Source organism: Carlito syrichta, unplaced genomic scaffold (genome assembly GCF_000164805.1).
Source record: "Carlito syrichta isolate Samal-C Ts95f unplaced genomic scaffold, Tarsius_syrichta-2.0.1 Scaffold287526, whole genome shotgun sequence".
Taxonomy (NCBI): Eukaryota; Metazoa; Chordata; class Mammalia; order Primates; family Tarsiidae; genus Carlito; species Carlito syrichta.
The window spans coordinates 618,275-645,477 of NW_007231622.1; the positions used below are offsets into that span (position 1 = coordinate 618,275).

Sequence of the window (27,203 nt, forward strand, 5' to 3'; positions counted from 1 at the left end):
TAAATAGTGTTGTTATGAACACTGGTGCATAAACAAGAATGTATTTGAATACCATTTGTTTATTTATTTATTATTTATTTATTCTACAGCCATGCCTGTTTGCCTTTTGCTATGTTGCCCAGGCTGGTCTGGAACTCGTGAGCTCAAGTGATTCTTCTGCACCAGCCTTCCAAAGTGCTGAGAGTCCAGGCATGAGCCACTGTGCCTGGCTAAATACCTGTCTTCAGTTCTCTTGGGTACATGGATACCTAAGGAGTGAAATTGCTGGTCATATGGTAATCTATTTTGAACTTTTTGGGGTGCTATCAAACTGTGTTCCAGGAGTTCAATACTGTTTTCCTGAAAGAAAAAAGAAAAGGTAGGTGGGAGCCTGGGAGGCAGGGATGAGGGCTTTTCCTATCCTTCAAAAGCAGCGCTGGACTCGTCTTCATTAATGGACTGTGTGATCTGGGTCGGTTAAACTCCTTAAAATCGCTGGGCTGCCTCCTAATCCTCAAACTGGGGAAAATAAAACTGAAGTTCTCTGAGCTGAGTGAGATATTGTTTCTGAAGCTCCAGGCACAGGGGAAGCCCCAGATTCACTGCCTACCCTAACTCCCTGACCTTGCCCTTTCGCACTTGGCTCCTGCAGCTGGGCGAAGTCACCCTGGAGCCAGGTCCACACCCGCAGACCCCAGCTCGGCCTCACTGCAGACTACAACTCCCAGCAGGCACTTCTTCTCGGCCGCCTTCCCGGCCGGCTTGCGCATGCCTTGGCAGACGTGGCACCGGGAACTCGGAGGCGGGGAGAGGCTGGGAAGTGGCGGTGGTGGTTGGCGGTTGTGGAGCTAGCGGGCGGGCGGGCGCGCGAGCCCGAGTGAAGCCAACAGCCAGCGGTGGGCAGCGGCGGCGGGGATGGCGCGGGCCGGGCCAGCGTGGCTGCTGCTGGCGATCTGGGTGAGCCTGGAGGGCAGGGGTCCGGTCCGGGCCGGGGCTGGCACGTGTGCCCTGGTTGCCCTTCTGCGCGCTCTGCTCCCGGCGCTGCCCGGGACCAGTGCGGGGCTGCCTCCGGGCGCCGGGACCAGGGCGTGCGTGCCCGGCAGGGGGGCACCCGGTGGAGGCGCGGGAGGCAGCTGGGGGTCCCCGTCCCCTCTCTGCGAAGCGCTCCGGGGAGCTGGGGCAGGAGGCAGCCCTGGGGCGCTGGACAGTCCTTCGCAGGGTGCTTGCGCCACTGGCACAACTTTACGGGGACGCGGGTCCGGGGGCGGCCATCGGCTAGGGCGGGACACCGGGACTCTGGGCGGTGGGGGCGGCGCCCGGCTCTAGGCTCTGAGCCCTGCACCTGTGTGAGTGTAGGGTGGGATGGCGGTGATTTCCACCTGCACCGCCGGAAACCGTGCTTTAGGGCCACCTTGTTCTCGGCATCGACCCCGGGCGGCTGGGAAACTGCGGGGCACCACCTGGGGACTCCGCCCACAGGCCGGGCTCGGCGGGCTGGGTGGGGTCGTCGAGGAGTTCTGCTCCTACGCACAACTGAAACTGGTGTAGTTGCCTCAGCCTCTTTTTTACTGTGTGGAGCGGCGGCGCTTTTCATGCATCTGAGCTAGTCTCCTCATCCATGAAATAGGGACGATAAAGATACCCCCTACAAGGTGGTCATGAGGGTCAGACGAGGTATCTGAGGAGGAAGCTCTGTAAACTGCAGAATCTTGCAAGAGTGGGGGAGGGGTGGGCTCCAAGTGGAGTTTTTTACACTTCAGGTGGCCTCCAGGCCTCCCAGAGAAAGGTTGGAATGGGTGTGCCCACCGGTCCAGGACTCCGGTTTGTTTGGCCTTGGTGTGGTGCTGTGGGTGTGTGATGGGGTATTGTGGGCTTTTGCCCGATCTCTTCCATAACGTCTGGTGTCCCTTGCTTTAGGACCATCCTGTCTCCTTTATTCCTGGCGTTCCAGGGAACTTCCTGCTCTTGGCACCCTCACCAACCCAGATTTTCACGTTTTTTTTTTCCCACTTGGGTGTGGCAAGGATGCTGGGTAAAGGGGAGGAGGAAGAGAGTGTGGAATTAATTTCCTTAAACACCTCTATCTCCCAATACACTGCCCTTTTGGATCAGGAGTGAGGAGTGGCCCCATATTTTCTGGTTGTTTGGAAGTGGGTTGGGAAGGAAGCTCCCTGTTCCCTTAGGTCTGCCATCTCCCTCTGCAAGAGAACCAGGCTGTAGTGGGGTAGTGCCACTGCACTGCATCGGGGTGTGTTGGCTGGTTCATTTGCCCTCAGTTCCCTGGAGCCAGTTGGTCTGGGCCGGTCGCTGGGCCAGGAAGGACTGTGCCGAGGTCGAGACCATCTCCTGAGACCCCCATCAGGTCTTTGCACTTGGACTGTTTGGGGAGGTCCTACTTTCCTTCCTTCTTCCCATTTCCTTTCTCCTGTGAAAACAAAGGGCTTGCAATCTGAACTTTCATTTAGCAAACATTTATCAACCACATTGTGTGGCATTGGGTTGCATTTGGGTGGGGAGCTGATGTTACCCTGGATTGGGTGGAGGACTCAGTCCTATGAACAAATAATGACAGAACTGCAAGTGATAATACTTTAAGTGCCTGTTCAGCACCCACTGAACGGGAGCTATGTATTGACCGAGAGGGAGTGTCAGCCATGGTTTTCCTGAGTGGGTGTGTTGTACAGTGTCTGGAGGGGTGTGGTGGTTAGCTAGGCAGTGGAGGTCTGCAGGCACCCTCCACGGAGAGGTACAAAAGAGCAGGTAGTCTTGTTGAGAGGGCTAGAACCTGGGTGTCCTGAGCAAGCAATTCATACCTTCTCCTTTCCCTAATCCCTAGAGTTAGCTTAGCAGGTAGGAGGTGGAGGGAGTGTGCCAACAGGGGCAGTGGTGAGTGGCTGTTGGACAGCATTTGGGCCTCTGTAAACTTAAATGCTATGTCCATCTGATAAGGCTCTCCAGGTCTCTGAGAGCCGGTTGGATTTCTTTGTTCACTCAATATTTATGGAGGGCTGATAGGTGCACAGCACTGAACTGTGGACCTGAAGGGCACGAAGAAGTATAAAGGCATCTGAAGAGATTTGTGTACAGGGTTGCACACCCACCACATTTTGTTTTTTTGAATCGGGGTCTCACTCTGTTGCCCAGGCTGGAGTGCAGTGGCACACTCCTCCCAGCTCACCACAACCTCAACCTCCTGAGCTCAGGCCTCACATCTCCCTAGTAGCTGGGACTACAGGCATGTGCCACCATGCCTAGCTAATTTTTTTATTTTTTGGTAGAGATGAGTTCTTGCTATGTTGCCTAGGTTAGTCTCAAACTCCTGAACTCTCAAGCAGTCCTCCCACCTCGGCCCTCCAAAGTGCTGGGATTATAGGTGTGAGCCACTGCATCCGGCTAATTTTTAAATTATTTTTGTCAAGACAGGATCTTGCTATGTTGACCAGGCTGGTCTCGACCTCCTGAGCTCAAGCAATCCTCCCACCTTGAACTCCCAAAGTGCTGGAATTACAGACTTGCACCACCATGCTCAGCCCCCACCACATTTTTTTTTTTTTTTTTGAGTTAGAGTCTCACTCTGTCACCCAGACTGGAGTGCAGTGGCCACTCCCAACCACCGCAGCCTTGACCTGCTGGGCTCTGGGGATCCTTCCACCTCAGCCTTCCAAGTAGCTGGAACTACAGGCGTGCGCTACCACGCCCGGCTAATTTTTTGATTTATTGTAGAGATGAGGTCTCGCCAAGTTGCCCAGGCGGGTCTCGAACCCGCGGGCTCAGGCAATCCACTCACCTCAGCCTCCCAAAGCGCAGGATTACAGGCTGAGCCACCGAGCCCGGCTCACATTTTTTATAATAGCAAAAATATGGAAATGGCTTAAATACATAGTTAAATAGTATCTGGTCTTGTCCATACCATGGAAAGAGATGTTTGTCTTCATCAGGTTGGCCTGCTGTAACAGATATCCCATAGGCTAGATGGCACATAACAGAAATTTATTTTTCACAGTTCTGCAGGTTGGAAGTCTGAGATCAGAGTGCCAGCAAGGTTGGGCTCTGGTGAGGGCCTTCTTCCAATTTGAAGACTATCGACTTCTTATTGTGTCCTCATATACTGGAAAGAGGACTAGAGAGCTCTCTTGGGTTCCTTTTTTTAAGGGCACTCATCCCATTCTCGAAGGCTCCACCCTCCTTGACCTAATCACTCCCCAAGGGACTCACCTCCTAAATATCATCACATTGGGGGTTAGGATTTCAGTATATAAATGGTGGGGGGGGGGGCACACAAATATTCACTCTATTGCAATGTTTATAAAGAATGTTTATGGTTACTAGAATGTTGTATTTATTAGAATATTCTGTGATGGTTATGAAGACGATCTAAGGATGTGGAAAAATGCTCAAGTGTGATAACTAGGGAAAAAACAGGATACAAAACCAAATCCCAGGGTGGCTAGAGTTATGCGTATGAAGAATTAGCAGTGCACCAAAATGTTAACAATGATTGTTCTGGGAGGTGGAGCTGTGATGACTTTTGCTTCTTTGCTTATGCTTTCCTGTGGTTTCCAAGTTTTTCACATGAATATGTATTGGTTTATAATCTGAAAAGTTAATCAAAAATTTTAAAAAGGTTCCTTTGGGGCCCCTCAGCCTTCCAGAAGAATACTGGGATAGAAAGTGTCATAGTCAACACTTGGAACAAGTCCCAAGAGTTTCCAGGCTGGGAGTCTCTGCCCTCAGGGCTGTAGCTGGGGGGGCTGTGCTGTCTTGCCTTCATCCCTGTGCTGACCGCCTGCTTTCTGGGCTCCAGCTCAGCTCCTCCCGGCGGCTTAGCCTTCCCAGGGGCCAACCATGCTGACTGTTGGGTAGTCCCCATGCAGTCTGTAGGACGGAGAGATGTGGAGCTGGAGAGAACTCTAGGTCTCCAAGCTTCGTGGTTCTTAAACATCAGGCCACAGACTGGACCCGGGCTGTGAGGAAGTTTTCACTGACTTGCATACAGATTGGAAAAATAACAATGGTGAAAGGTGAATATTTTCAGTTTTAAGACTTGCCTATTTTTCTGACATGATGGCAGTCTTTTGGCAGGGGAGGGTTACAGGGTCCTTTGGAAAATGAAAGTGACTGGCCGTGGGTGGCTTACACCTGTAATCCCAGCACTGAGGCCGGAGGATCCTTTGATCTCAGGAGTTCGAGACCGGCCTAGGCAACATAGTGAGACCCCCCCCCCCCAACCTCTACAAAAAATAAAAAGTTGACCAGGTGTGGTAGCATGCAGTTTTAGTCCCAGCTACTCAGGAGGCTGAGGCCGGAAAAATCACTTGAGCCCAGGAGTTGGAGGCAGCAGTGAGCGCTGATTGTGCCACTCTACTCTATCCTGGGTGACAGAGGGAAACCCTATTTCTTTAAAAAAAAAAAAAAAAAGAAAGAAAAGAAAAGAAAATGAAAAGAAAGAAAATTGAAATGGTGAAGCTATGTTGTGATTTCTTTTAAAAAAGTCTTTTCTTGATTACATCTATTTTTTAAAAATAGTATAGAATACATTGTGTATATTTATATTTTAAAATAGATTTAAAAAATATTCTGCCCATATGTGAGATTCAGAAGTCTGAGAATGGATCTAATTCGGCCCTCTCATAAGAGAATGGTGAGGCTCAGAGAGGGAAGGGACTCACTCAAGGCCACCCAGTTAGTTAAGTCAGAGCTGGGAGTAGAGCCAGGACTGCTGAATTATGAGTTGGGTTCTTCCCACTCCTCCATCTCCCGCATGCGTCTCTGCCTCTGCCCCTGATGGTGGCTTGAAGCTCAGACCCTGGACAACAGTGGGTGGAGGTGCAGGAGGCAGACATTTGTCCCTGGTCTCTCCTGCAGAGCTGCTTTTAAGGAACACTTATTCAGGTTCTATACTTCTCTGGGACCATTCTCTATTTAATAGGCTTTTGTGGGCTGGCCCAGGGACTTAATTGCCATTTAGAATGCTGTTTGGAACCTAGAGTGCACTTTTCCCACAGAGATAAACACATTATGACGGAAGTCTTAAAACAGACCAGGCGCTTAAGGTGGAAGTATGGCTGAACGCTCTGTGATTGCAAACCCTTAGTGCTGGGGATTCGGGACAGGACCAGGCAGTGGGCACCAACCATCCCGGGAAGGTCCCAGGAAAAGTGAGGTGTGAGCTGGCCTCACAAGGAGGGCAGACTTGGAGCTCTGTGGCAGCAGGATCCTCTTGTTCTGGCTCTGGTGTCCCTAGCACCTAACCTCAGCCCTGGTCCGTGTTTGACTGGCAGAATTAATGTTGCAGGCCAGGGAGAAAACCTTCCAAGCCAGAGGCTTGAGCAATAAGGATTGATAGGTGGGCTGGGCAGAAGGGGGCTTGAAGTCTGGGGGTGGGCGGAATATGACTGGAAGAGTGGATCATAAAGAACCTTAAATGCCTGGCAGAGCCGCTGGGACTGGATTCTGTAGGTAATGGAGAGGCATGATGAAAGCTGCCCTTTTAATAACAAGATCAATCAGGCCACATGTAGGGTTGGGTTGGAGAGGCAGAGACTGGATTAATTTTTCCAGGACAACACTTTTGTCCCCTTCCTTTCCTCTCTTATCTACAAGATAAATTCAAGTGTGATGTGGTGGAAAGAACATGGGCTTTTAGCCAGCTAGACACTCGGGAGCTGTGTGACCTTGGGCCCTGCCTCAGTCTTCTTGTTTGTAAGTGGTGGTAATACTATCCATCTTACAGAGCTGAAAAGACCAGAAAAAACACAGGAAGCACCCAACACAGAGCTTGGCACATAAAAGTGCTGTCACTGAAGTCTCATTAGTCCTTGTGACTTGTTGAATAAGAGGTGATGGGGAAGTCAGTTCAGAGGAGGGGTGAGCAGGGAAGGGCCAGAGCGGGTATGAGCGGGAGGCCATGGGGCTTGGATGTCAGGTGGTGGGGGCATCCTGCTGGATTCTCCCCTTCAGAGTTCCTTGGGCTTTTGACTCCTTCTTGCCCCCTTGCCCCCTGGTGGCTGGGGTACAGAGGCGCTAAGGACTTAACATGCTTGAGTGCCCCATGTTTCTCCCCTTCTGAAAGTGGATCCTCTCTTGAGAACAGAGACACCAATCACACCATATCTCTGGAGGGTTTCACCCCAGCTTTGTGGTTTTGCTCTGTGGAGCTCTCGTGTCCTACCTGGTGATTGTGGTAGGTTTTGAGGCTGAGTGACAGAGGGCCAGAGACAAATGTGTGAAGTAGAATAATTCCAGTTCTTTTACATTCCTTGGACTTTGGATGGTTTGTCTGCCCCCACCCTTACCATTTACCCTCCTTTTTTCTTTTTTTTTTTTGAGTTGGAGTCTCACTCTATCACCTAAACTGGAGTGCAGTGGCCGCTCCCGGCCACCGCAGCCTCGACCTGCTGGGCTCCGGCAATCCTTCCGCCTCAGCCTTCCCAGTAGCTGGAACTACAGGTGCGTGCTACCACACCTGGCTAATTTTTGATTTATTGTAGAGATGAGGTCTCACCAAGTTACCCAGGCAGGTCTCGAACCCAGGCAGTGGGCTCAGGCAATCCACTCACCTCGGCCTCCCAAAGTGGTGGGATTACAGGCTGAGCCACCGAGCCCGGCCCCACCTTTTTTTTTTAACATCTGGTTTCTTAAGCCCCAATGGGAGAGGGAAGAACCAGCAGTGCCCACCCATTGTGACCTGGCCTGTCTTGCAGCACTGACTGGAGCCTCTGGCTACCCATTTGCTCTGCTGACACAAAGTGGAAGAAATTGGATACTGTTGCAGAGGGCTTAGAGTTTGCAAAGCATTTTCACAGACTTCTGTCTGTGTGGTTCTGAGCCCCAAATGAACTTGGTGAGGGGAGCTAGCTCAGGACCATTGTCCCTGGAGCAGGATGGGTGGAGGTGGGAAGTAACTTGTCATTAGACCAGGTCAGGGGTGTACGAGGCCTAGGAGGTAAAGGCGTAGAGGGGTAGGTTGGGACACACAGTTGTGGCTCTCAGTTCAAGACTTGCTTGAATGATTAAACAGCATGTTGGCAGCCCTTTTCCAGGAGCGTCTGTGAAACTTGCTGTGTTGCTCCCTGACAGCCTTGGCACAGGTGGAGAGACGTCCAGCTGGGCACTCCCTGGCTGTGTCCTTCCCGAGCAGCACCCGTTTGCTGTCCTCTATGATTGCACTACGTCAACAGGGCCTCTTTCCACATACCAGTTTGCAACCACTTCTAAATAATTAGCTTTGTGATCATGCAGTGGGGGGTTAAAGACACTCAGATGGAGCCTATCTGTGTCTTATTCCTCACAGTCATACTGAGGCCCCAGTTTGATGCGCATTCTGTTCCCAGATGGTATGGCGATATGTCTGTGCTTGGCTTCAGAGTTTCCAACTCATTACAGCTGCGAGGGGCAGGAGTGTAGTATCCATTTCCCCCAAAGAATCCTATAATTCCTCTAGCCCCTTGTCCAAGCAGATTTCTTGAACTTATGAGCAGGTCCTTGAATCCTTGCTGGAAGATATTAGTGAAGATCGAGTCTGAGGTCTGTAAGCTGGGGCTGGAACAGAGAGTGACCCAGTACCTGAGCCCAGACGTGGGCTTGGTTGGAAAGTTCTGATGTTATGCCCAACAGGGTCCCCAGGAACAAGCAGGTTTGTTCTCATCAAAGAGGCTTGTCTTGCTGGGTCCTAGGTGGAGTTTGCATATGCCCTCTACTTCAAAGGAAGGTGGACCAGCATCAGCATCCTGTATATGCCACAGATATTCATTCATTCAACAGATGGATATATCCTTGAGAATCTTTTGTGAACCAGGCCCCATGCTGAGGCATTGGGGATAACCATGAATAAGATGAACACTATCCCTTTCTCCCATGGCCTAGTGGGATAGCCACTGATTTATTTAATTCAAGTAGTAAGTGCTGGAAAGAGAAAGTATGATGTGGTACGAATGGATAACAGGAATCCCTAACCTAATTCAGGAGTCAGGAAAGCCTTCTCTGAAAACCTATGGGCCATTCTTAGAATAATATTTTTAAATGTATAATACAGAAAGCATAGAATGATAGAGAAACCAGTTATATTGAAATATAGTTATTAAAAGATTGTAACAACAAGTTAGTGACAAAATAATATTTATGTTTAAATGTATCACAAGAAGATCAAAGTTACAGGTTTGATAACTTTCATACTTTTAAGTGGTGAGCATAAATAGTGCAAAATATCTTGTAGTATGATAAGAAAATATGATTTCTATTGTGGCAAAGTCACAGACACTGCTGCAATTTGTTACCCACATTCATAAATGTAGAATGTATACATTCATAAATACATTCTTTTTTTTTTTTTTGAGCTGGAGTCTCACTCTGTCGCCCAGATTGGAGTGCAGTGGCCGCTCCCGGCCACCGCAGCCTTGACCTGCTGGGCTCCGGCAATCCTTCCGCCTCAGCCTTCCAAGTAGCTGGAACTACAGGCGTGCACTACCACACCCAGCTAATTTTTTGATTTATTGTAGAGATGAGGTCTCACCAAGTTGCCCAGGCGGGTCTCGAACCCACGGGCTCAGGCAATCCACTCACCTCAGCCTCCCAAAGCGCGGGATTACAGGCTGAGCCACTGAGCCCAGCCATAAACACATTCTTAATGAGACAAAGGCTAAATTCCAGTTAGAGTTTAGTAAAAAAAAAAAAAGATGTAATTTTTCTCCATCCAAATTCATAAGCCCCACTGTGAAGAAAAAATATCCAAAACTTGGATATAAAAAATTATTGTGTGGCTTTTTAATGTCATACTAGAGCATTGTCTAAGAAGCCAACTGAGGGGCATCTGGTGCTCTTTGGGCTTCAGCTCTGTTTATCATTCTTTAGGGCTTATACCCTGTGAAGCTAGGTAGGCTGCCACTGATTTCTGTTTGGTAGAGAAAAGAAACCCAAAAGTTATTGCCCTGAACAACATTCATCAGTTTGGTGTCTAATTTAGCAATCTTATATCAGGATTTTTTTTTCATTGACTATATGCATATTAGTTTCTTGTATCCTCTATTTTGGAGTCTCTTATTAATGGGTTAAATAAAACTTTGAAATATGCTCGATATCTGTTTGTGTGAGAATTCAGTTTTGAGAATTATACTTGACCCCAGTTTTGGAACTGCTGAGTGACCAGGACTTAAAGATGTATTGCTCAGAAGAAAGGTCTGGGCTGGAGATGTTAGTTTAGGGGTGCTGCTCAGAAGAGTAGGTGAGATCACCTGGGTGAGGGAGTGGGGTGTTAAGAGAAGATAGACTGAGTGAGCCCTGTGGAACTTCAACTTGTGAAGTGTAGGGGACAGAAGGGTTATGAAGAAGACAGGAAAGATGGCCAGGGAGGCAGGAGGGACACCAAGAGTGTCCTGTCTGGTTCAAGAGGTTGAACAAGATGAGAACTGGAAATGCCTATAGGGTTTATCTACAGGGAAGTCATTGTTGAATCTTCACTGAGAGCCTTTTCGGTGGTGGGGGGTGGGGGGCAGATTTTAGAGGGCTGAGGAATGAATGGGAGAAGGGAGAGAGATGAAAAATTCTGACTGTGAATGGAGAGGGGAATGACATGGGGTCCAGAAAAAGGGTTTTGATTTTTTTTTTTGACTCTGTGACCCAGGTTGGAGTGCAGTGGCACCATCAGGGCTCACCACAGCCTCTGGGACTTTGGCAATCCTTCCGCTTCAGCCTCTCAAGTAGCTGAGACTATAGGTGTGCAACACCATTCTAATTTTTATTTATTTATTAGTTTGTTTATGTAGGTAGAAATGAGGTCTTATTATGTTGCCTGGGCTGGTCTCAAACTCCTGGGCTCAAGCAATTCTCCTACCTCAGCCTCCCAATATGGGGATTACAGGTATGAACCACCCTGCCTGGCCAGAGAGAGAGGTTTTAAAAGATGAATCAGTGGTAGAATTTTTGTACCTTAAGGAGATATGTGTAAAAATGGATTCCTGGGCTTTTAGGCCCTTAAAATATTTTTCTTCAAGAAGAAGCTCCAGGGATCTATATTCCAAAAAGCCTATACTAGGAGCTGGAGCAGCTACAAAACCAGGCATATTTTTAAGTCAGCAACGTTAATTTTATGTGGCAGATAGTATTTTGCCAGCCAAAGTTGCTGCTCTCGACCAAGTGTATGGCATGAGTTCTGCTTACATCGTGGGCTGGTTCGCCCTTGTCTGCCGTGGCATCGCTTGACCAGTGCACATGCTGTTTTTGCTTTTTGCTGAAGGCATTTGGGGGATTGCAGTCATGCTGGTCGCAGAGGAAAGATGGATCAGGTTGTCATTGCAGCTCTTTTCAGTAGATCGCATTCAATAGCTAGATTGGAAGGGAAGCAGACTTGCCGGCCTCTCGGGTGTTGTTCCGGATGGGGCTGCAGGGAGTGGGCGAGAGCTCGAGGTATATCTGTGGGAGCTATCCATATGGACAGGCAAAGAGGAGAACATCAGATCTGTGCTCACAGACCTCCGTCTGGGTCCTGGCTCTGCCATTTTAGGTTTGACCCGAGGTAAGTCCCTTAACTTTTTTGAGCCTCAGTTTTCACATCTCTGAAGTAGGAGTTGTACCACCTCCACCTATAAACACAGATTGTTTTAGCAGTTTTTTAACCCCTGCAAGAACAATCATGCATTTTATGATACAATCCAGCACATATTGGGTACACCGAATGCAGTCTTGCTACCTATAATGCTTATGATGTTTTATATTTAATGTAATTTTTAAAAGATGCTGGTATGACCCACTAGTTTGATGACTTGGCTCTTGGGTTGAGAAGTGAAGGGTGGAAACCATTGGTTTGGCTTCTAAACTTCAGAGGATCCAATGAGATAATGTGTGTAAAAGCATGGATGTACCCCCTGGTCATGAGCACAGCGTTGTTTTTTTCTTATCAGTTAATGGAGCTTTGATGCAGAGCTGGATTTCCGGAGTGGGAATTCACCTGCTCTTCCTCCCTTCCTGCTGCCTAATTCAATGTTCCCTCTACCAGGTCTTCCTCATTAACAGGCCTGGCATACCAGGCTGGCAGCCATCCAGAGCCCTCTTGGCTCTAAAAGAGGTTTTCCAAAACATTAAAAGCTTTAGGGACTTAAGGCCTGGTTAAATGCACTGCAGTTGCAATTTCAGGATAAGAAAATCTGTTTTTATAAGTTCTCAGATAAGTTGCCCTGCCTTGAATTGTCCATTGTTGACAGTCACATTTGTACTGTGGGGAATACAAGGCAGGGAGACTGTACTGTGTAGCCCCAAATATAAGGTGGGGTTTTTTTTTTGTTTTTTTTTTTTTGAGTTGGAGTCTCACTCTGTCGCCCAGACTGGAGTGTAGTGGCACGCTCCCAGCCACCGCAGCCTTGACCTGCTGGGCTCAAGCAATTCTCCTACCTCAGCCTCCCAATATGGGGATTACAGGTGTGATCCTTCCGTCTCAGCCTTCCACGTAACTGGAACCACAGGCGTGCACTACTCTGCCTAATTTTTTATTTATTGAAGAGACAAGGTCTTACCAGGTTACCCAGGCTGGTCTCGAACCCCTAGACTCAGGCAATCCTCTCGCCTCGGCCTCCCAAAGTGCTGGGATTATAGGCTGAGCCACCGAGCCTGGCGTTTTTTTTTTTTTTTATAAAGCAAAATAGAAGAGATACAACTGGCCTTGTATTTCTAGGAGCAAGTAGTGAGATGTGTGTGGCTCAGAATCTGTCTGCTTTAGGCTCTAACTCTGGCGCTTGAGTTTGTCAGACTTGGGTCTGAATCACAGCTCTCTTGCTGCGTGACTTTGAACAAGTTTTGAAACTCCTCTTTGTCTCAGTTTCTGTATATGTAAAATGGGTACAATAGAAGTCTCTGCTTTATACACTTATCAAAATAATTAAATTAGGTAAGCATGTGAACTGCTCAGCTCGCTGCTGGTCATGCGATAAGCACTCTGGACTTTTAGCCATTAGCATTCTCATGGGCTAATCCCTAGGTCCTGGATTTGGGAATTAAAGAATCCCCTTTTGGGTTCTGTTTCTTGCCAAGTGCTTTCCCATTTCTCTTTATTGATAAGCACATTTAGCTCCCTCAGCTGTCCCAAGGGTTTCATATCCCAGGGCTAGCCATCCCACCCCGCACCCCCACACACGCTTTCAGGGACTCATGGTACTCAGTTTTATTTTGAAGGTTGCTGAATAGACATTTGAACATTGGGAAGCATTGGAGGTGAGACGACCCCCCCCAACTTGATTTTAGGCTAGACCTTTACTCCCTGTGAAGAGTGGTGTTCAGCTGTGGTGGTAGATGACAGATGCTTAAATTTGCCCTCTTAGGGGGCATAAATTACCCATATTTTAAAATTAGCATTCATTCTCCTATCTCTTTTTCATCGAAGCCATTCTACAAGGTATGTGTTGCATGCCAAGTACTTTGCAGATTCCATATAATAGTTCCTGGGGAAAACAACAATGACAACAACAACAAAAAACTAGGCAGTGTCACATGAGCAGAGGAATATACGGTCCAGCTAGCAGTGAAGAAGGGTAGCTAAGCATGAAGTGTGTATGGGAAAGTATGCTGAGAAAGCATGTGGGAAGGTGTCAGAAGGCCTATGGAGGAGCTGGAGGCCATGTTTGGTTGTGTTCTGGCACCTCTTTCTTTCTTTAGGCAAGGTAGGGTTTTTTTCCCCCCAATCTTTGTTTGGAAATAATGTCAGATTTATAGAAGAGTTGCTAGGGGAATACAAAGGGTTGTCATATGCTCTGTGTCCAGATTCCACAATATTAATATTTCTCACATTCATTTTGTCATACTCTTCCTCTGCAGATGTGAAGTTTATATATGACATTCCTTTACCCCCTGAATACTTGAGTATTTCCTAAAGTGCAAGGACAATCTCTTACATAGCCATGGTACAATGATCAATGATCAAATCAGGACGGTAGTATTTGGTTCAGGACCCAATCTGGAGTCTCATATTGCATTTCATTGTTTGTCTTTACTTTGGTCTCCTTCGATCTGGAACAGTTCTGTAGCCTTTGTCTTCTGTGACCTTGACATTTTTAAAGAATTTCCCTCCATTTGATTTTTGATGATGTATGTTTCCACTGAGTGTGTCATATCAGGAGGCACAGGATGTTGATTTGACCATTACTGATGGTGGTAACCTTGGTCTCTTTGTTAAGAGGGTTTCTGCCTTGTTTCTGCACTGTAAAGTTATATTTTCTGGTGGGAAGATACTTTGAGACTGTTATTTCCATAATGGTAGCCAAATAGTGATTTAAAAAAATATTTTAATTGAAATGCTTATTATGGTGAGACAGAGACATAGATAAAGGGGAAGAATAAAAACTATCCAAGGGCAAAATCCTACTTTGGTGCGTTTTTTTTTTTTAATTCCAGTGTTTTCCTGAGCATAATTTTGTTTGCTTATAGCTGTGGTCATACCATGTGTATTTTGAATTCTGTTTTTAAAAAGTAACATTGAAACAAACATTTTTGTATTGCTCAGTCTTTAAAAACATTATTAAAATGATGTTATTCAGTTGAGTGGTTTACTCTAATTTGCATAACTATTCCCCTGCTGTTGGACATTTTAGTTGTTTACAATTTTAACTCTTATGAGTAGGATTGTGTGAGTCATATCTGTGTCAGACCTCTACTAATTTCCTCAAGATACATTCCTAGAAGTGGAATCACCATGTCAAAGAGCATAAATACTTTTAAGGTACTTGATAAATTATGCCAAATACCTTTCCAAAAGAATTGTACTAGTTGAGATTTTTGCCAGCAGTGTGTCGGTGGGCTCCATATTTTAAGAGATTTACTAGTGGTATTTCTCAGCCTTTTTTATTTTTATTTAACTGTGGCCCACCAGTGAAGATTTGTGATGAGGTTAATCTCTTATATTTTGAATTATGAAAGCATGAGTATTAACTTCTAAAAATAAATTCATGGTATAAAATAACACATTACTCTTTTCAAGTTTGTAACAGTCTGCTTCCTAGCTCTGAGAAACCTCTGAGATGGCTGTGTCTGGGAAGCTCACTCAGGACAGTGAGGGGTTTGAGGAATTAGGATCTTTCACCTAGGGAATCCTAAGAGGGGGTGTGTTGGCATTTTTAGAGTGTCATAGGCTGACAGATGGGTGTGGGAAGGGGAGGAATTTAACATTTCTAATGATTGGAGCCATCCAAGATGAAATGGGTAGGGTGGAACACATGGATTTCCATATACTAACATAATGAGTTTCCACAACCTCTGGGCCCAGCGGAGTTGAGCAGTGTTGGCAAATGTTGAGTCCTTGTCTCTAGAGGGCTACTTGGAGGCTGGAGATGGCATGTGAGGAATAGTGATTTCTGTGTAGGGGAAACCAACTAGCCCAACCCAACCCTGGGAACTGCAAGAGATGCCCTGGGCTCCCCATTCCCTGCAGTGGTCCCCTTACTGGAAAAGGGCTGAACCAGGGAGATTGGAGAGTTCCCAGTTAATGCTTGTTTCATTTGTGGGTGACTTTCCCCAAGTGACTACGGTACCTGATAAGAGCAGGCAGTGAAAATTTGTGTTATTGGGAGGAACCCAGAGTAAATCAATCCCTTGGCAGTCTCTTTGTCTCCTTCATAAACAATTTATCTAAAGAATAATGCATGATTTGATGCTTTAGGCACTTTGAAAAGTCCCAACTGGAACAGATGTTCATATCTCTCTCTAGTTAAAGCTTTTGTTCTAGTAGGTACTCAAAATCTATTTGTGCATGTATCAGAAGATCTGGAATGATAGTGCCTTAGCAAGACCATTTATTTCACTCATGTAGAAGCCTGAATAGGGCCAGTATATCCCTCTGTGGTGTCAGAGACCCAGGTATCTTCTACCTTATTGTCTCCACATCTTTAGCAGGACCTTCCTTCTCATTGTCTCAAGGTGGCTGCTTGAGTTCCAGCCATTTTGTCCAAATTCCAGTTGGCAGAAATGAGGAGAGGACTAAGAAGACTCACATGAGATGTCTATTAAGGATAGTTTCTAAAAGTTGCCACATAACACTTATACTTGCATTCCAGGGTCTGGAATTTAGCCACATGGCCACAAGCGCTGAAAGGGGGACTGAGAGCTGAGGCTTTTATAATGTGTGGCCACATGTTCAGGGAAACTCAGCGGTTCCTTCACAAGGTGTAATTACCTACTGGTACTTCTCTGGTAGTGATCATGAGAGTAGGTTTACCAGATGTCACTATTGAAAAGGACTTTGGAAATCACTTTCAGCCCCTCCATTTTACAGAAGAGGAAACAGGCTTGGAGAAAGAAAGGTATACTAGTCCAAGGTCACACAGTCAGTAATGAGCAAAGTTAGTGCAAAACTCAGTTTCTGACTCCAAGTACAGTGCTCTTTCTACCAGACCTCGAGTTCTAAATTCTCAGTCAGCTCAGGTTCTCTGACCTTGGCTTCAGGCCCTCATCTGTTTTGAACCTTTTCCCCGAGTCCCTTTACCACCAGCTTCTTAAGTGTCTAGACTTAGATTCTGACATTTCAAAACTATTTTGAGCAAAATGTGGGTTAAACTAAATTAAACCAGTTTCTTCACAGCTCCCAGCATAAGAAGGGTGTCTATCAGGTGACAGAGCAGAAAAGGTTGAGTCCCACCTCCACCCTTTTACCTAAATGTTAGATTCTGTCCCCAAATCTTCTTCTTTTAGAAGCTACTTATATGTAATCGAGTATCTTTGGCATCCTGATCTGCATTGAGTAGTAAATCTATAATGACAGATGGCTTTGCCAGTGATGGAGAATGTGAGGGTGCTGGCACGCGCTCCAGAGACGGGGAAATTTTTAAAGCTGAGGTGTCATGTGGCAAGGACTGTTCTCCCTGAGATTTTTCAGTGCATGCGACTCTTACCCCTTTTGCCTGGGGATGGGCCTGGTTGAGTGAGGTGACATGAATAGTGTGTGTGCAGGTGGGTGGGCAGTGGAGCATGAGGGTGAGAGCCAGGGGGGAGGTGGGGCACATGATCCTGCACACATTCTCTGGTTGGGAACAGACCCGGGCTCACTGCCATATGTGGGATCTGCTCTTGACCCCGGGGGACTCTGGCAGACCCCAGGATCCTTTGGGCTTGCAGAAAGCAGAGGGCTAGTGTAAATCTCTGCTGGGACCCTCCATGCCCAGAGATTCTGAGAGATGGGGACTTATGGCTGCTTAGATAGGTCCTTCCTGGGAGAGAGGTACTTCTTTTTGGCTTGGGTTGTCCTGTCTGTCGCGGCAATGCAGGGAGACTGTGGGGCTAAGAGAAGCAGGCCTCCTCCAGCCAGGAGTCAGAAGGCCCAAGTTCTAGTGTGTGACCTTGGTAAGTAAATTAACCTCTCTGAACCTCAGTTTCCTCATCTGTAGCATGAGGCGAGTACCTGCCTGCTGGGGCTTTGTGAGGGGTGAACAAGTTAATGGGTACCAACCCTGGGAAGCGCTGTAAATGTGCTGCGTGACCTCTTGGTCTGGGTCGCCGTGCAGCTGGGTGGTGACTGCAGGGTTTCTGGTACTGACTGTGTGTACGTGTCCATGCCTTCCTGCCTGGATCTGCTGTTCTGCTGATTGCAGGCAGGCCCTGGAGAGGAAGAGGTGGTCCCCATTTTACTGTTCTTGCTCCACTTGTGAGTTGTCGCATTAATTAAGATAATTACAATTACTATGTAACAAGGATTATGTTGGATTCTTCTTCTTTTTTTGTGTGGATAATTTAAAAAAAAAAAAAGAGTCTTACTCTGTCGGCCGGGCTGGAGTGCAGTGGCATGTTCATGGCTACCCCAGTGTTGCCCTGCTGGGCTCAGGCGATCCTTCTGCCTCAGCCTTCCAAGTAGCTGGAATTACAAGGCATGCACCACCATGCCTGGCTAACTTTTTGTGATTTATTGTACCAAGTTGTCCAGGCTGATCTCAGGCCCCTGGCCTCAGGCAATCCTCTCATCTCGGCCTCCCAAAGTGCTGGGATTACTGACTTGAGGTGCCACGCCTGGCATGTTGGGTTCTTTGTACCCTTCCCCACCCCTTGTTTAGTGCTGAGCCAGCCCTGCAAGGTGGGCATCGGTTTTGCCCTCTCTACCTTGCAGGTGGGGAGTTGACACTCAGAGGTCTAGTAACAGGCCTGAGGTCGTCATGCTATAAGTGATGACACCTGCACTTACCCAGGGTCTGTGTGACTCTGGAGCCAGTGCTCTTCCTGTGGTGTCTGGAAGACTGCAGAGGGAGAAGAGAGTGGGTTGGTCCCCTGTATGCATGCAGGCCCTGAATGGGTAGATACTTGTTACAAGAGCACTGCAGGGGGTCTGGAAGATGCAAGGGGTCAGGCCTCCACCCTGTTGCCTTCAGCCATGGTGGAGGGTGGGAGTGAGGACCTCTGTGCCACACTGTGGGTGTTGCTGGGCTCTGAAGAGAGCCTGTACTCTAATGGAGGTGGAAGGGGACCGGTGCTCTGAGGGGGGCGCTGGCTCTGTGAGAGGGTCAGGGGTTGGGGTGCCTAGTGCTCTGATAGAGGTGGGATGCTGGTTTGCTGATCCAGGTAGGACCTGGCACTGGGGTCCTCTATTTCCCAGCAGCAGAGAAGGGGGATGCCCTCCTTCCCAGCAGCATTCTGCCTTGTACCAGGGAGATATTTTATGGGTCTCAGCCCAGCCAACGGGGTCAGCTGAACCCTGATGTAAAAACTGTTAGAGCTGGGGGGGGGGGGGGCGGGCGGTGAACAGAAAGAAAGCAATTATTGGAGAAGGAGTTTGCTTGGTGAACAAAGGGGATTTTTTTTTCTCTCCTCTACCTCCAGAGCAATTGATTTAGACTGTAAAGATCCTACCAAGCCCAGGCACAATCCGGTGGCTGGCCAGACCTGGCTGGCTTTGGCTTTGGAAGCAATTCTCCAGTCCTGCCCTTTCCCCCCTGAGGGCCTGACAAAGGAGCAGATCATTCGTGCCTCATTATGGTTGTTATTGTTGCTGGAGTTACTGTTGTTATCAAGGTTTGTGGGTTGTGACCTACGAAGTCTGTAGGAAGGCTCTTGGCAAGGCACTCCAAGGCTTGCTGGGGCTGTATCTTAAGGAAAGGCAAGAGCGTGCACATTGGAAAGGTTAAAATAGACTGAAGTGGAGGAGAAAGAAGAATGCTAAGTGGCTGGAGGAAAGTCCCCTTGGGCCTAAGGGGAGGGAGGAAGGGGCCTCCTTGGCAGCCTGTGTGGTTGTTCGCCAGGGTGAGGGTCTGTCTGAGGCTGACACAGAGGGGCCTTTCATCCTTCCCCTTCGTAGAAGCGTAGTTAGCATCTCACCTCTTTGGACCCCATCTCTCTGGATTCTTCCTGGACCTGGCTGTCCTGTTTATTTTTTCTCTCTCACTCTCAGATCTACACATTCTGCCTCTCTAGGCAAATTCTGCTTCTCTCATGCCCACAGATGCCTGCGTGCCCCGTCTTGAGTGGAGACAGCTCATCCTTCTCCTGACCCTGGCGGCACCTTCCTGGTCCTTCCCACTGTCTCCCCCAACTCCTGCACTGGAGATGCTGTCTCCTTAGCAGCCCGTCTTCCCATCCCTACCACACGCACACCACTGACGTTCCTGGGAACTTTGTCACAGCCTTTGGCCCCTTCCCAGCCTCTTCCCACTTATCCTGCCTGTGGGTTCCCCATTTTGCTTCGTAAGGGACTCCTCCCTGGTCTGTGAATGCAATCCTTCCCACCTCCTTCACTGAGGGTGTCCCTTGTCTCCTCTTAGTCCGGCCCCCAGGGACTTCATTGACTCGATGGCTCACCCAGCAGCCTGGAGGATGCCTGTGTTTGATGCCTTATTGTCCAAATGTCTAAAACTTGAGCCTGTTGTTATCTTGCTCCACATACGAGAAAAGCCTCCTCCGCTGTTGCTTCTCCATTCTTCCATCTTTGGCTGGCGTTTCAGTCTCCCAGCCCAGAATCCTGGGAGGCATTTTAGACTTTTTTTTTCCTTCCTCGTTTACCTATGAATAGTCATTGGGTTTTGTTGTTTTCCCCTCAGAGGCTTTTGACTGACCCATCTCTGTCCACTTGGGCAGGTTCCCAGCTGGGCCCTCCACCTCCAGTTTCCCTGGCTACTGCCCAGTCTGAGGTCACGGCCAGATGAGTCTCCACAATCACGCGTTCATCCTTTCACTCCCCCGCTAACTGGTCCATGATGCTTCCCACTCACTTCCTGCCCAAGGCCAGACCCTTCAACCAGGCATTCAAGACCCCAGCTGGCCTCCCCCAGCCATGCTCCAACCCAGATCGTCTCTGCGCTGAGGGCTGCTGTGGACTCACTCTGTAACATGCTCATAGTAAGTGACCTCTGGACAGGTCAGGAGTGTGGCAACTAGTGTAATTTGTCATATTTGTTATGCTGGGCAAATATTTCCTGAGGGCTTTCAATGGGCCAGGCTCTGTGCCAGCTGTGTTCCCCAGAGCTGTTAATCTTGGGGGTGGGGGTGAGGGTAGGGAGGAGATGAACCCTTCTTAAGGCTTCAAAACCAGGCTGGCAGTCTGAGTGGCAGCATGCCCAGTGATGGTTTTCGAGCGAAAATTTTCTTAGTGGATTTCTGGTTGAGTGTACATTCTCTATTGTGTGACACTGAACATTGGGTCAGAGGTTTAGGTGGCTGGCTGGAAAGTAGTTTGTTTAATCTCAGGTGGCCCTTGGTTAGATGACCTGAGGAACTGACTGGGTTTTATAGGAAGGAAGCTAAGGGTATGCCAGGAGCCTCAGGCTCTTGTGGTTTTTTTTTTTTTTTTTTTTTGTGAGTTGGAGTCTCACTCTGTCGCCCAGACTGGAGTGCAGTGGCCGCTCCCGGCCACCGCAGCCTCGACCTGCTGGGCTCCAGCAATCCTTCCGCCTCAGCCTTCGAGACCCGCCTGGGCAACTTGGCGAGACCTCATCTCTACAATAAGTCAAAAATTAGCCAGGGGTGGTAGCGCGCGCCTGTAGTTCCAGCTACTTGGAAGGCTGAGGTGGAAGGATTGCCAGAGCCCAGCAGGTCGAGGCTGCAGTGGCCAGGAGCGGCCACTGCACTCCAGTCTGGGTGACAGAGTGAGACTCCAACTCAAAAAAAAAAAAAGACACTGATGAATTGTGGTTTCTATTGTAGATACTTGGGTGTCGGTGCGGCTCGACTGTGTTCCATGCTTCCCGGGCAGGTGAGCACTGGGCTCACCCTCCCTCCTGCCTTCCCTTTTCCTCAGTTCCAGAAGTATAGTTGCCCACCAGTGTCAGGAGAGGCTGGTCTTCAGGTCAGAGTCCTAATGCACTGGGCTAGGCAGTTGTTTCTCTTGACTGGTCAGATTATCTGAGGATCAAAAACAGAGCAGTGAAGCAATGTGTTTTTCCAGCAGATTCTTTATTTTTTCCCCTCTAATCACACACATTGAGCTGTGAACTTTCTAGTCTAAAGTCTATTTGCTTCCTGGGAATAGCAGGATAACATATAATAATGCAGTCCCATGAGATTTGGGTGAGCTCTTAGGTGGCCTGAGTAAGGGCAGTGAGTCCTCAGGCATTGTACCCAGCTCTGGCTGGGTAGAAGGAGGGAGAAATTATTCCTTGACTCTTCCTCCTGAATGGTTTTACTTCGGGGAGAAGGAACCTTTGAATTCCAGTGGCAGATTATATTTAGAAACACTAGAGTACGGTCATGTTCCGTCCTCTACTCTGCTGAAATGGAAATTTGTATTCTACATTGTGGTAACGGATACTATTAAAGTACTTTATGATTTATAAATCACGTTCAATAAGTTATCCCATTCCATCCTCACAGCAATCACGTGAGGGAAGTATTATTATCTCCATGTCAGACGTGAGTCACTTAGCTGCTAAAAGGTTGAGTGACATTGCTTAGGCATCATAACTATTGAGTGGTAGAACTCAGACTCCACTGAAGACTTCTGGCTACAAAGGGGACTGAAAAGGCATGAGGTTACCTTTAAGAGATGGGATTCAAATGCTGTCTCCACTTAGTAGCTACATAATTTTGGTCAGATTATTTTTTAAAAAATTTTTCTGGCAGAAGTTAAAATTCCTCTCAGTATGATTAAACATATCAAATAATCTACAGTTGTCTTTTTTTTTTTGAGTTGGAGTCTCACTCTGTCACCCAGACTGGAGTGCAGTGGCACACTCCCAGCCACCGCAGCCTCGACCTGCTGGGCTCCGGTGATACTTCCGCCTCAGCCATCCAAGTAGCCACAACTACAGGTACCTGCTACCATGCCCGGATAATTTTTGATTTATTGTAGAGATGAGGTCTCGCCAAGTTGCCTGGGTGGGTCTTGAACCTGTGGACTCAGGCAATCCACTTGCCTCAGCCTCCCAAAGTTCTGGGATTACAGGCTGAGCCACCGAGCCCAGCCCAGTTGTCTCTTTTTATTGGCCATATTCCTCCATGACCTCTGCCCTTGCCGCATTCTGGTCTAGTTATTCTGTGGGCTGTTAAATGGTTGTTGTTCTGGGATGCTCTTCATCATTGCCATGGTAATTCTTCTGCCTCTCTCTTCCATTGGTTCCTTTATTACCCAGGTTCCGTGTCACTCTGATTTTTCATTTGCTTCTTGTTTTGGTAGAGCACAGGTTCCAGTATCTTCCTGAGGAAGAATGCATCGGTTGTAAATTTTGCACATCTGATGTCTTTAGTCTGTTTGAGTAAATATATTATCATGATGGGCAGATAGTTTGGCTGGGTATACAATTCCAGTTGGAAATCATGTTCCTTGAGAATTGTGAAGGCAGCACTTGACTGTCTTCTGTTATGTTGATGAACCAATTCTAACTCCTGATCTTTTGTATGTGATTTTTTTCTCTCTTTGAAATTTTTAGGCTCTCCTCTTTGTCAGCAGTTTTCTGAAAGTTTTCAGTGATGTGCTTTGGTGAGAGTTTTTTTTTTTTAATTAACAGTGCTGGGTCCTCTTTATTGGAGATATACATTCTTCTGTTCTGTGACATTTTCTTGAATTATTTAGTTTTATTTTTTCTCTTTTTTTTCTTTTTCTGGGATTCCTTCAGTGTGGCTCTTGCACTTAATGGATATATTTTTTTATTTTTCTTATGTCTTTTTTAAAGATTTCTTGATCTAGCTTATTGTATAGGAGATTTTTTTTCAATTCTGCTTCCAACCCTAGTATATTTCTGTGATAGTTTTACTTTCCAAAAGTTCTTCCTGATTCTCTTTGACTATACATTTTTAATAGCATTCTAGTCTTATTTAATGTGTGTTCCATTTTATTTATCTGAGAATAATACTTACAATTTGGTATTTTTTTTTGTACTTTTAATTTTTTTTTTTTCAATTTCATCTTTCCATTAATTTGTTTTGATCCCTGCCTTTTGTGTTGAGACAAAAGATTTCTTGTGAAACTTGGTTATCTATCTTTTTTTTTTTTTTTTTTTTTTTTTTAAGTCAGGGTCAAACTGTGTTGTCCAGGTTGGAGTGCAGTGGCACCATCATGACTCACCACAGCCTCAAACTCCTGGGCTCAGGTGATCTTCCCACCTCAGCCCCTCAAGTAGCTGGGACAATAGGTGTACACCACATTACCTGGTTAAGTTTTTGATTCTTTTTTTGTAGCGACAAGGTCTCACTATGTTGCCTAGGCTGGTCTTGTACTCCTGGGCTCAAGCAGTCCTCCTGTCTCAGGCTCCCAAAGTGTTGGGATTACAGGTGCCAGCCACCACACCTTGCCTGTCTATCTATTGAGGAGCAAGGCATTGGCATGTGGATTGGTGGCTGTGTGAGATAGGAGTGGTTGTTTACTGAGAGAGCCACACAGTAGAGATTTGAGCAGGAATTTGGTTGTTTCACTTGAGGATATCCAAATCACTGCCTTTTGGTTGTTTTTCTTATGTTCTTTAGTTTCCCCAGAGAAATATTCTCTAATCTCTTGCTTGGAGAATAAGACTAACAGGCAGCATTCTGGAAAAGGGGAGGGAGATGCTGGGTGCAAGGAGCTTGCAGGAATGGGTGGTCTCAAAGTTCAGTTTGTAGACTTCCCTTAACCCTCTTATCTTCTCTGAGGGCTATCTTCCTACCCTCTGCCTGGTGTCCCCAGTGGAGCTTTTCTTATTTATCTATCCATATGGTAATCTACTTGTCTTCTGCCAGGTGAGGAAGGGGCCATTGCTTGGCTATACAGACTGGATGATAGGATCAGGTTTGTGTCTGCTTCTTATTCAGACATTTAACACCGCTCGCAATTACTTTCAGCCACACCCTTCACTGTGCCTGCAGAGGTGCCTGGTACCTCCAGTTCCCACAGTTCTCCAGGATTCTCTGGGGAGAATTGGCTCATTTCATATTGGTTGACCTTCTGAGATCACTGTCTGAGTGAGAAAAGCTACAAACTTCTTACCCCTTTATTCCCATCTGAAACATTAAGGGGTAATCTTATTTCGTGTATTTTATGCTTTTGTGTTTATAAGGCTGTATGAACTGTATATGTATATAGTCCTATATATCCGTGGGTTCTGCATCCGTGGATTCAGCCAACCGCGGATCAAAAAATATTTGAAAAAAATAATAATACAATTTAAAAAATTTTTTAAATGGGATGGAATTTTCACAGACTAGTGTATGGCATTTGGGGGTAACGTATAGAATAGAGACATTGACTGCCCATGGGGCTCTTGATTGACGGGTAACAACTTAGAATGCTTGTACAGTCAACCTTGGTATCTGCAGGGGATTGGTTCTAGGACCTCCCCCTCCCCCCACAGCATACCAAAATCCATGGATGTACAAGTCCTTTATATAAAACAGCACAGTATTTGCATGTAACCTGTGCACACCCTCCTGTGTGCTTTAAGTCATGTATACTTATAATACCTAATGCAATGTAAGTGCTATGTAAATAGTTGTTATACTGCTTTTTAAAATTAGTATTTTTTAAATTGTATTATTATTTTTTTCAAATATTTTTTGATCCACGGTTGGCTGAATCCACAGATGCAGAACCCACGGATATATAGGACTATATACGTATACAGTCCATACAGCCTTATAAAAATGCATGGAGGGGTGGGGCATTGGAGACTGGGAGTAGGCTGGGAAGTGTCCCTAGAGGTGAAGAGGTAGGTGTGGTACGTGAGAACTATTGGTTTGCCCTCATTCTCCAGAAGTAAAATGTGCTCAAGGCAGTACATCTGTGGGCACTGATTCTTCCTAGGGCCTGGCTGGAAGCTGGGACTCACAGTCTTGGCTCTTTGGTCCCCAGGTGGTCCTGCCGACTTGGCTGTCCTCCGCAAAAGTCTCCTCACTCATTGAGAAAATCTCTGACCCCAAGGACTTGAAAAAACTTCTCAGAACCCGGAATAATGTACTGGTGCTTTACTCCAAATCTGGTGAGTGTCCTGTCCTGGCTTTGGGATCATCCATGGGTTGGGATGGGATGGAAAGGAAGAAGCAGGATAAAGGTGGGAGGCAGGAGACCTTAGGACTAAAACCACTCAGGGAAGGTCTGAGGGATATTGGCTTGGTCAGCTTTCTTCAGAAGACAGAGGCAGATGCACGCAGGGGCACTCTGCTGTTTTGGGATCCCCAGGGGACTTTTCAGTTACTTTTTATGAGTATTAGGAAAAATCCTCTGGAGTCCCTTATCATCTCAAGAGGGAGACGATGTATGTGGTGGAAGACAGATGACCACAATGGTGGGCATCAGGGATTGACGGTTTGGCTTCCTGCACAGGCACGGGTCTGAACCCTGCCCGGGCATGCTTTGCCAGAGCTGTTGATTAACTGGCCGGGCTGGCATGTTGCCAGCTGAATTGGTCCCAGCTGAATTGGTCCCAGGCTTGGGGGCATTCACCCGGGCTGGCAGCCCTGGCCCTGCCTGGCCCATCTGTCCTGCTCTAGAGTCAGACACGACTGAATTTGAAGTGGGCACTTCCTTGGGGGCAGTAACCGTGGCCTGCCTCTCTTCTGACCTTGAGGGTGGTGAGGGCATCATGGATAGAGAGAGGCTTGCTTGGCTCTTGGCAGCCACTTTGGGGAAGGGTAAATGCTGACTCTGTTGAAGCTGTTCCAGCAGACTTAAGTGTTTTTGCTGCTTCTAAGGATGCCAATTTTCCGTGGCCCTGGAGAAGCAGCAACCGGTGGCTGGGCCAGTTCCGGGCACAGCTCTTCCTGGACACTCATGGGCACTTGGGACTGATGGATGCTTTCGATGTGTGTCCCTCTTGAAGCCTACATCCACCAAGCTTTCCTGGCACATGGCTGTTTTCGTTGCTGCTCTTTCCCCTTCTGAGGGTCTGGCACACACTCCGTGAGTGTGTTGTTGGAAGCCCAGCATGTGACTGGAATTTCTCTGCTGTCAGGGATGGGGGGAAACTGAGGCAAGGAGGGGAGCAGTGTTACTTTTGAGGCCTGAGGTCTAGGGCCCTGAATAAATGTGGCTCGCTGCCTTGGATACTCCTGGAGCTGGGGTGGTTGTCAGTGAAGGAACGCACTCTGTTCCTTTTCTGGACTTAATTCCCTCCTATAAGGTTATTATCTTATAAGGACTCTATGATTTGCTTTTATGGTACAGTCTCATTTGCTCCTTTGCCATGAGGGAGGCAGTGCAGGTTGTTCGAGAACATCCAGTTTACAAGTGAGGAAATTGAAGCTGAGAGTCACCGACCCATCTGATCCACTAGCTGGTCAGTAGATGGGAGCTGGTCAGTCCCCTGTGACACCCTGCCTCTCATTTCCTCTGATGGAGGATAGGAAGGAATGTATTGATTCTGCAGGAACAGAAGGGCTTTGAGACCGGAATGGGGCTGAGACCAGGAAATCATTCTGGTAAGTTAGAGAGTAGGAAAGTGGGTCTGTTGTTAGGGGCTTGTGGGGCAGGAGGCAGAGCCCAAGCACTGACTTGAGTCATTGAGCGAAGAACCCCAGTGCTCCCCACTTGCCAGGCTACTTCCTGCTTTTAATTGTCTAGGGAGGCCTGGGCGATTATTTTACCTTCCTGCCTCCTTGCCGCCTGAGACTGGTGACCTTCAGCAGGTTTTCTGAGCAGCACAGAGACTGGATTTTCTTCCCTCCCTCCCATCTGTCTAAACAGTGCCTCTCTTCCTGTTGCTGAAAGGCAGGGGTAGGGCAGGGGGTGCTTTATGTTGTCTACTTTATTCTCCCCGCTCCTCTCTCCCCTGCTTCCCAGAAGCAGGTCGGAGCAGTGGAACAATGGCTTTCCCCACCTCCGCGGCTCACCCTCCTTGGCTGCGCTGGCCATGGCTCCCAGGGCGTGTCTCCCACAA

At 47.5% G+C, this 27,203-nt stretch overlaps 1 protein-coding gene across 1 annotated transcript in view; it reads left to right on the forward strand.

Moving 5' to 3' along the window:
- The first annotated feature begins 742 nt into the window (after window positions 1–742).
- Window positions 743–27,203, forward strand: part of PDIA5 (protein disulfide isomerase family A member 5) — a 90,420-nt gene continuing 63,959 nt past the window's right edge. Inside the window, exons 1-2 of the mRNA XM_008052803.1 lie at window positions 743–936; window positions 25,181–25,307. Coding sequence (XP_008050994.1) covers window positions 895–936; window positions 25,181–25,307 — 169 coding nt within the window. The 5' untranslated portion in view covers window positions 743–894. The remainder of the gene's footprint in view (window positions 937–25,180; window positions 25,308–27,203) is intronic.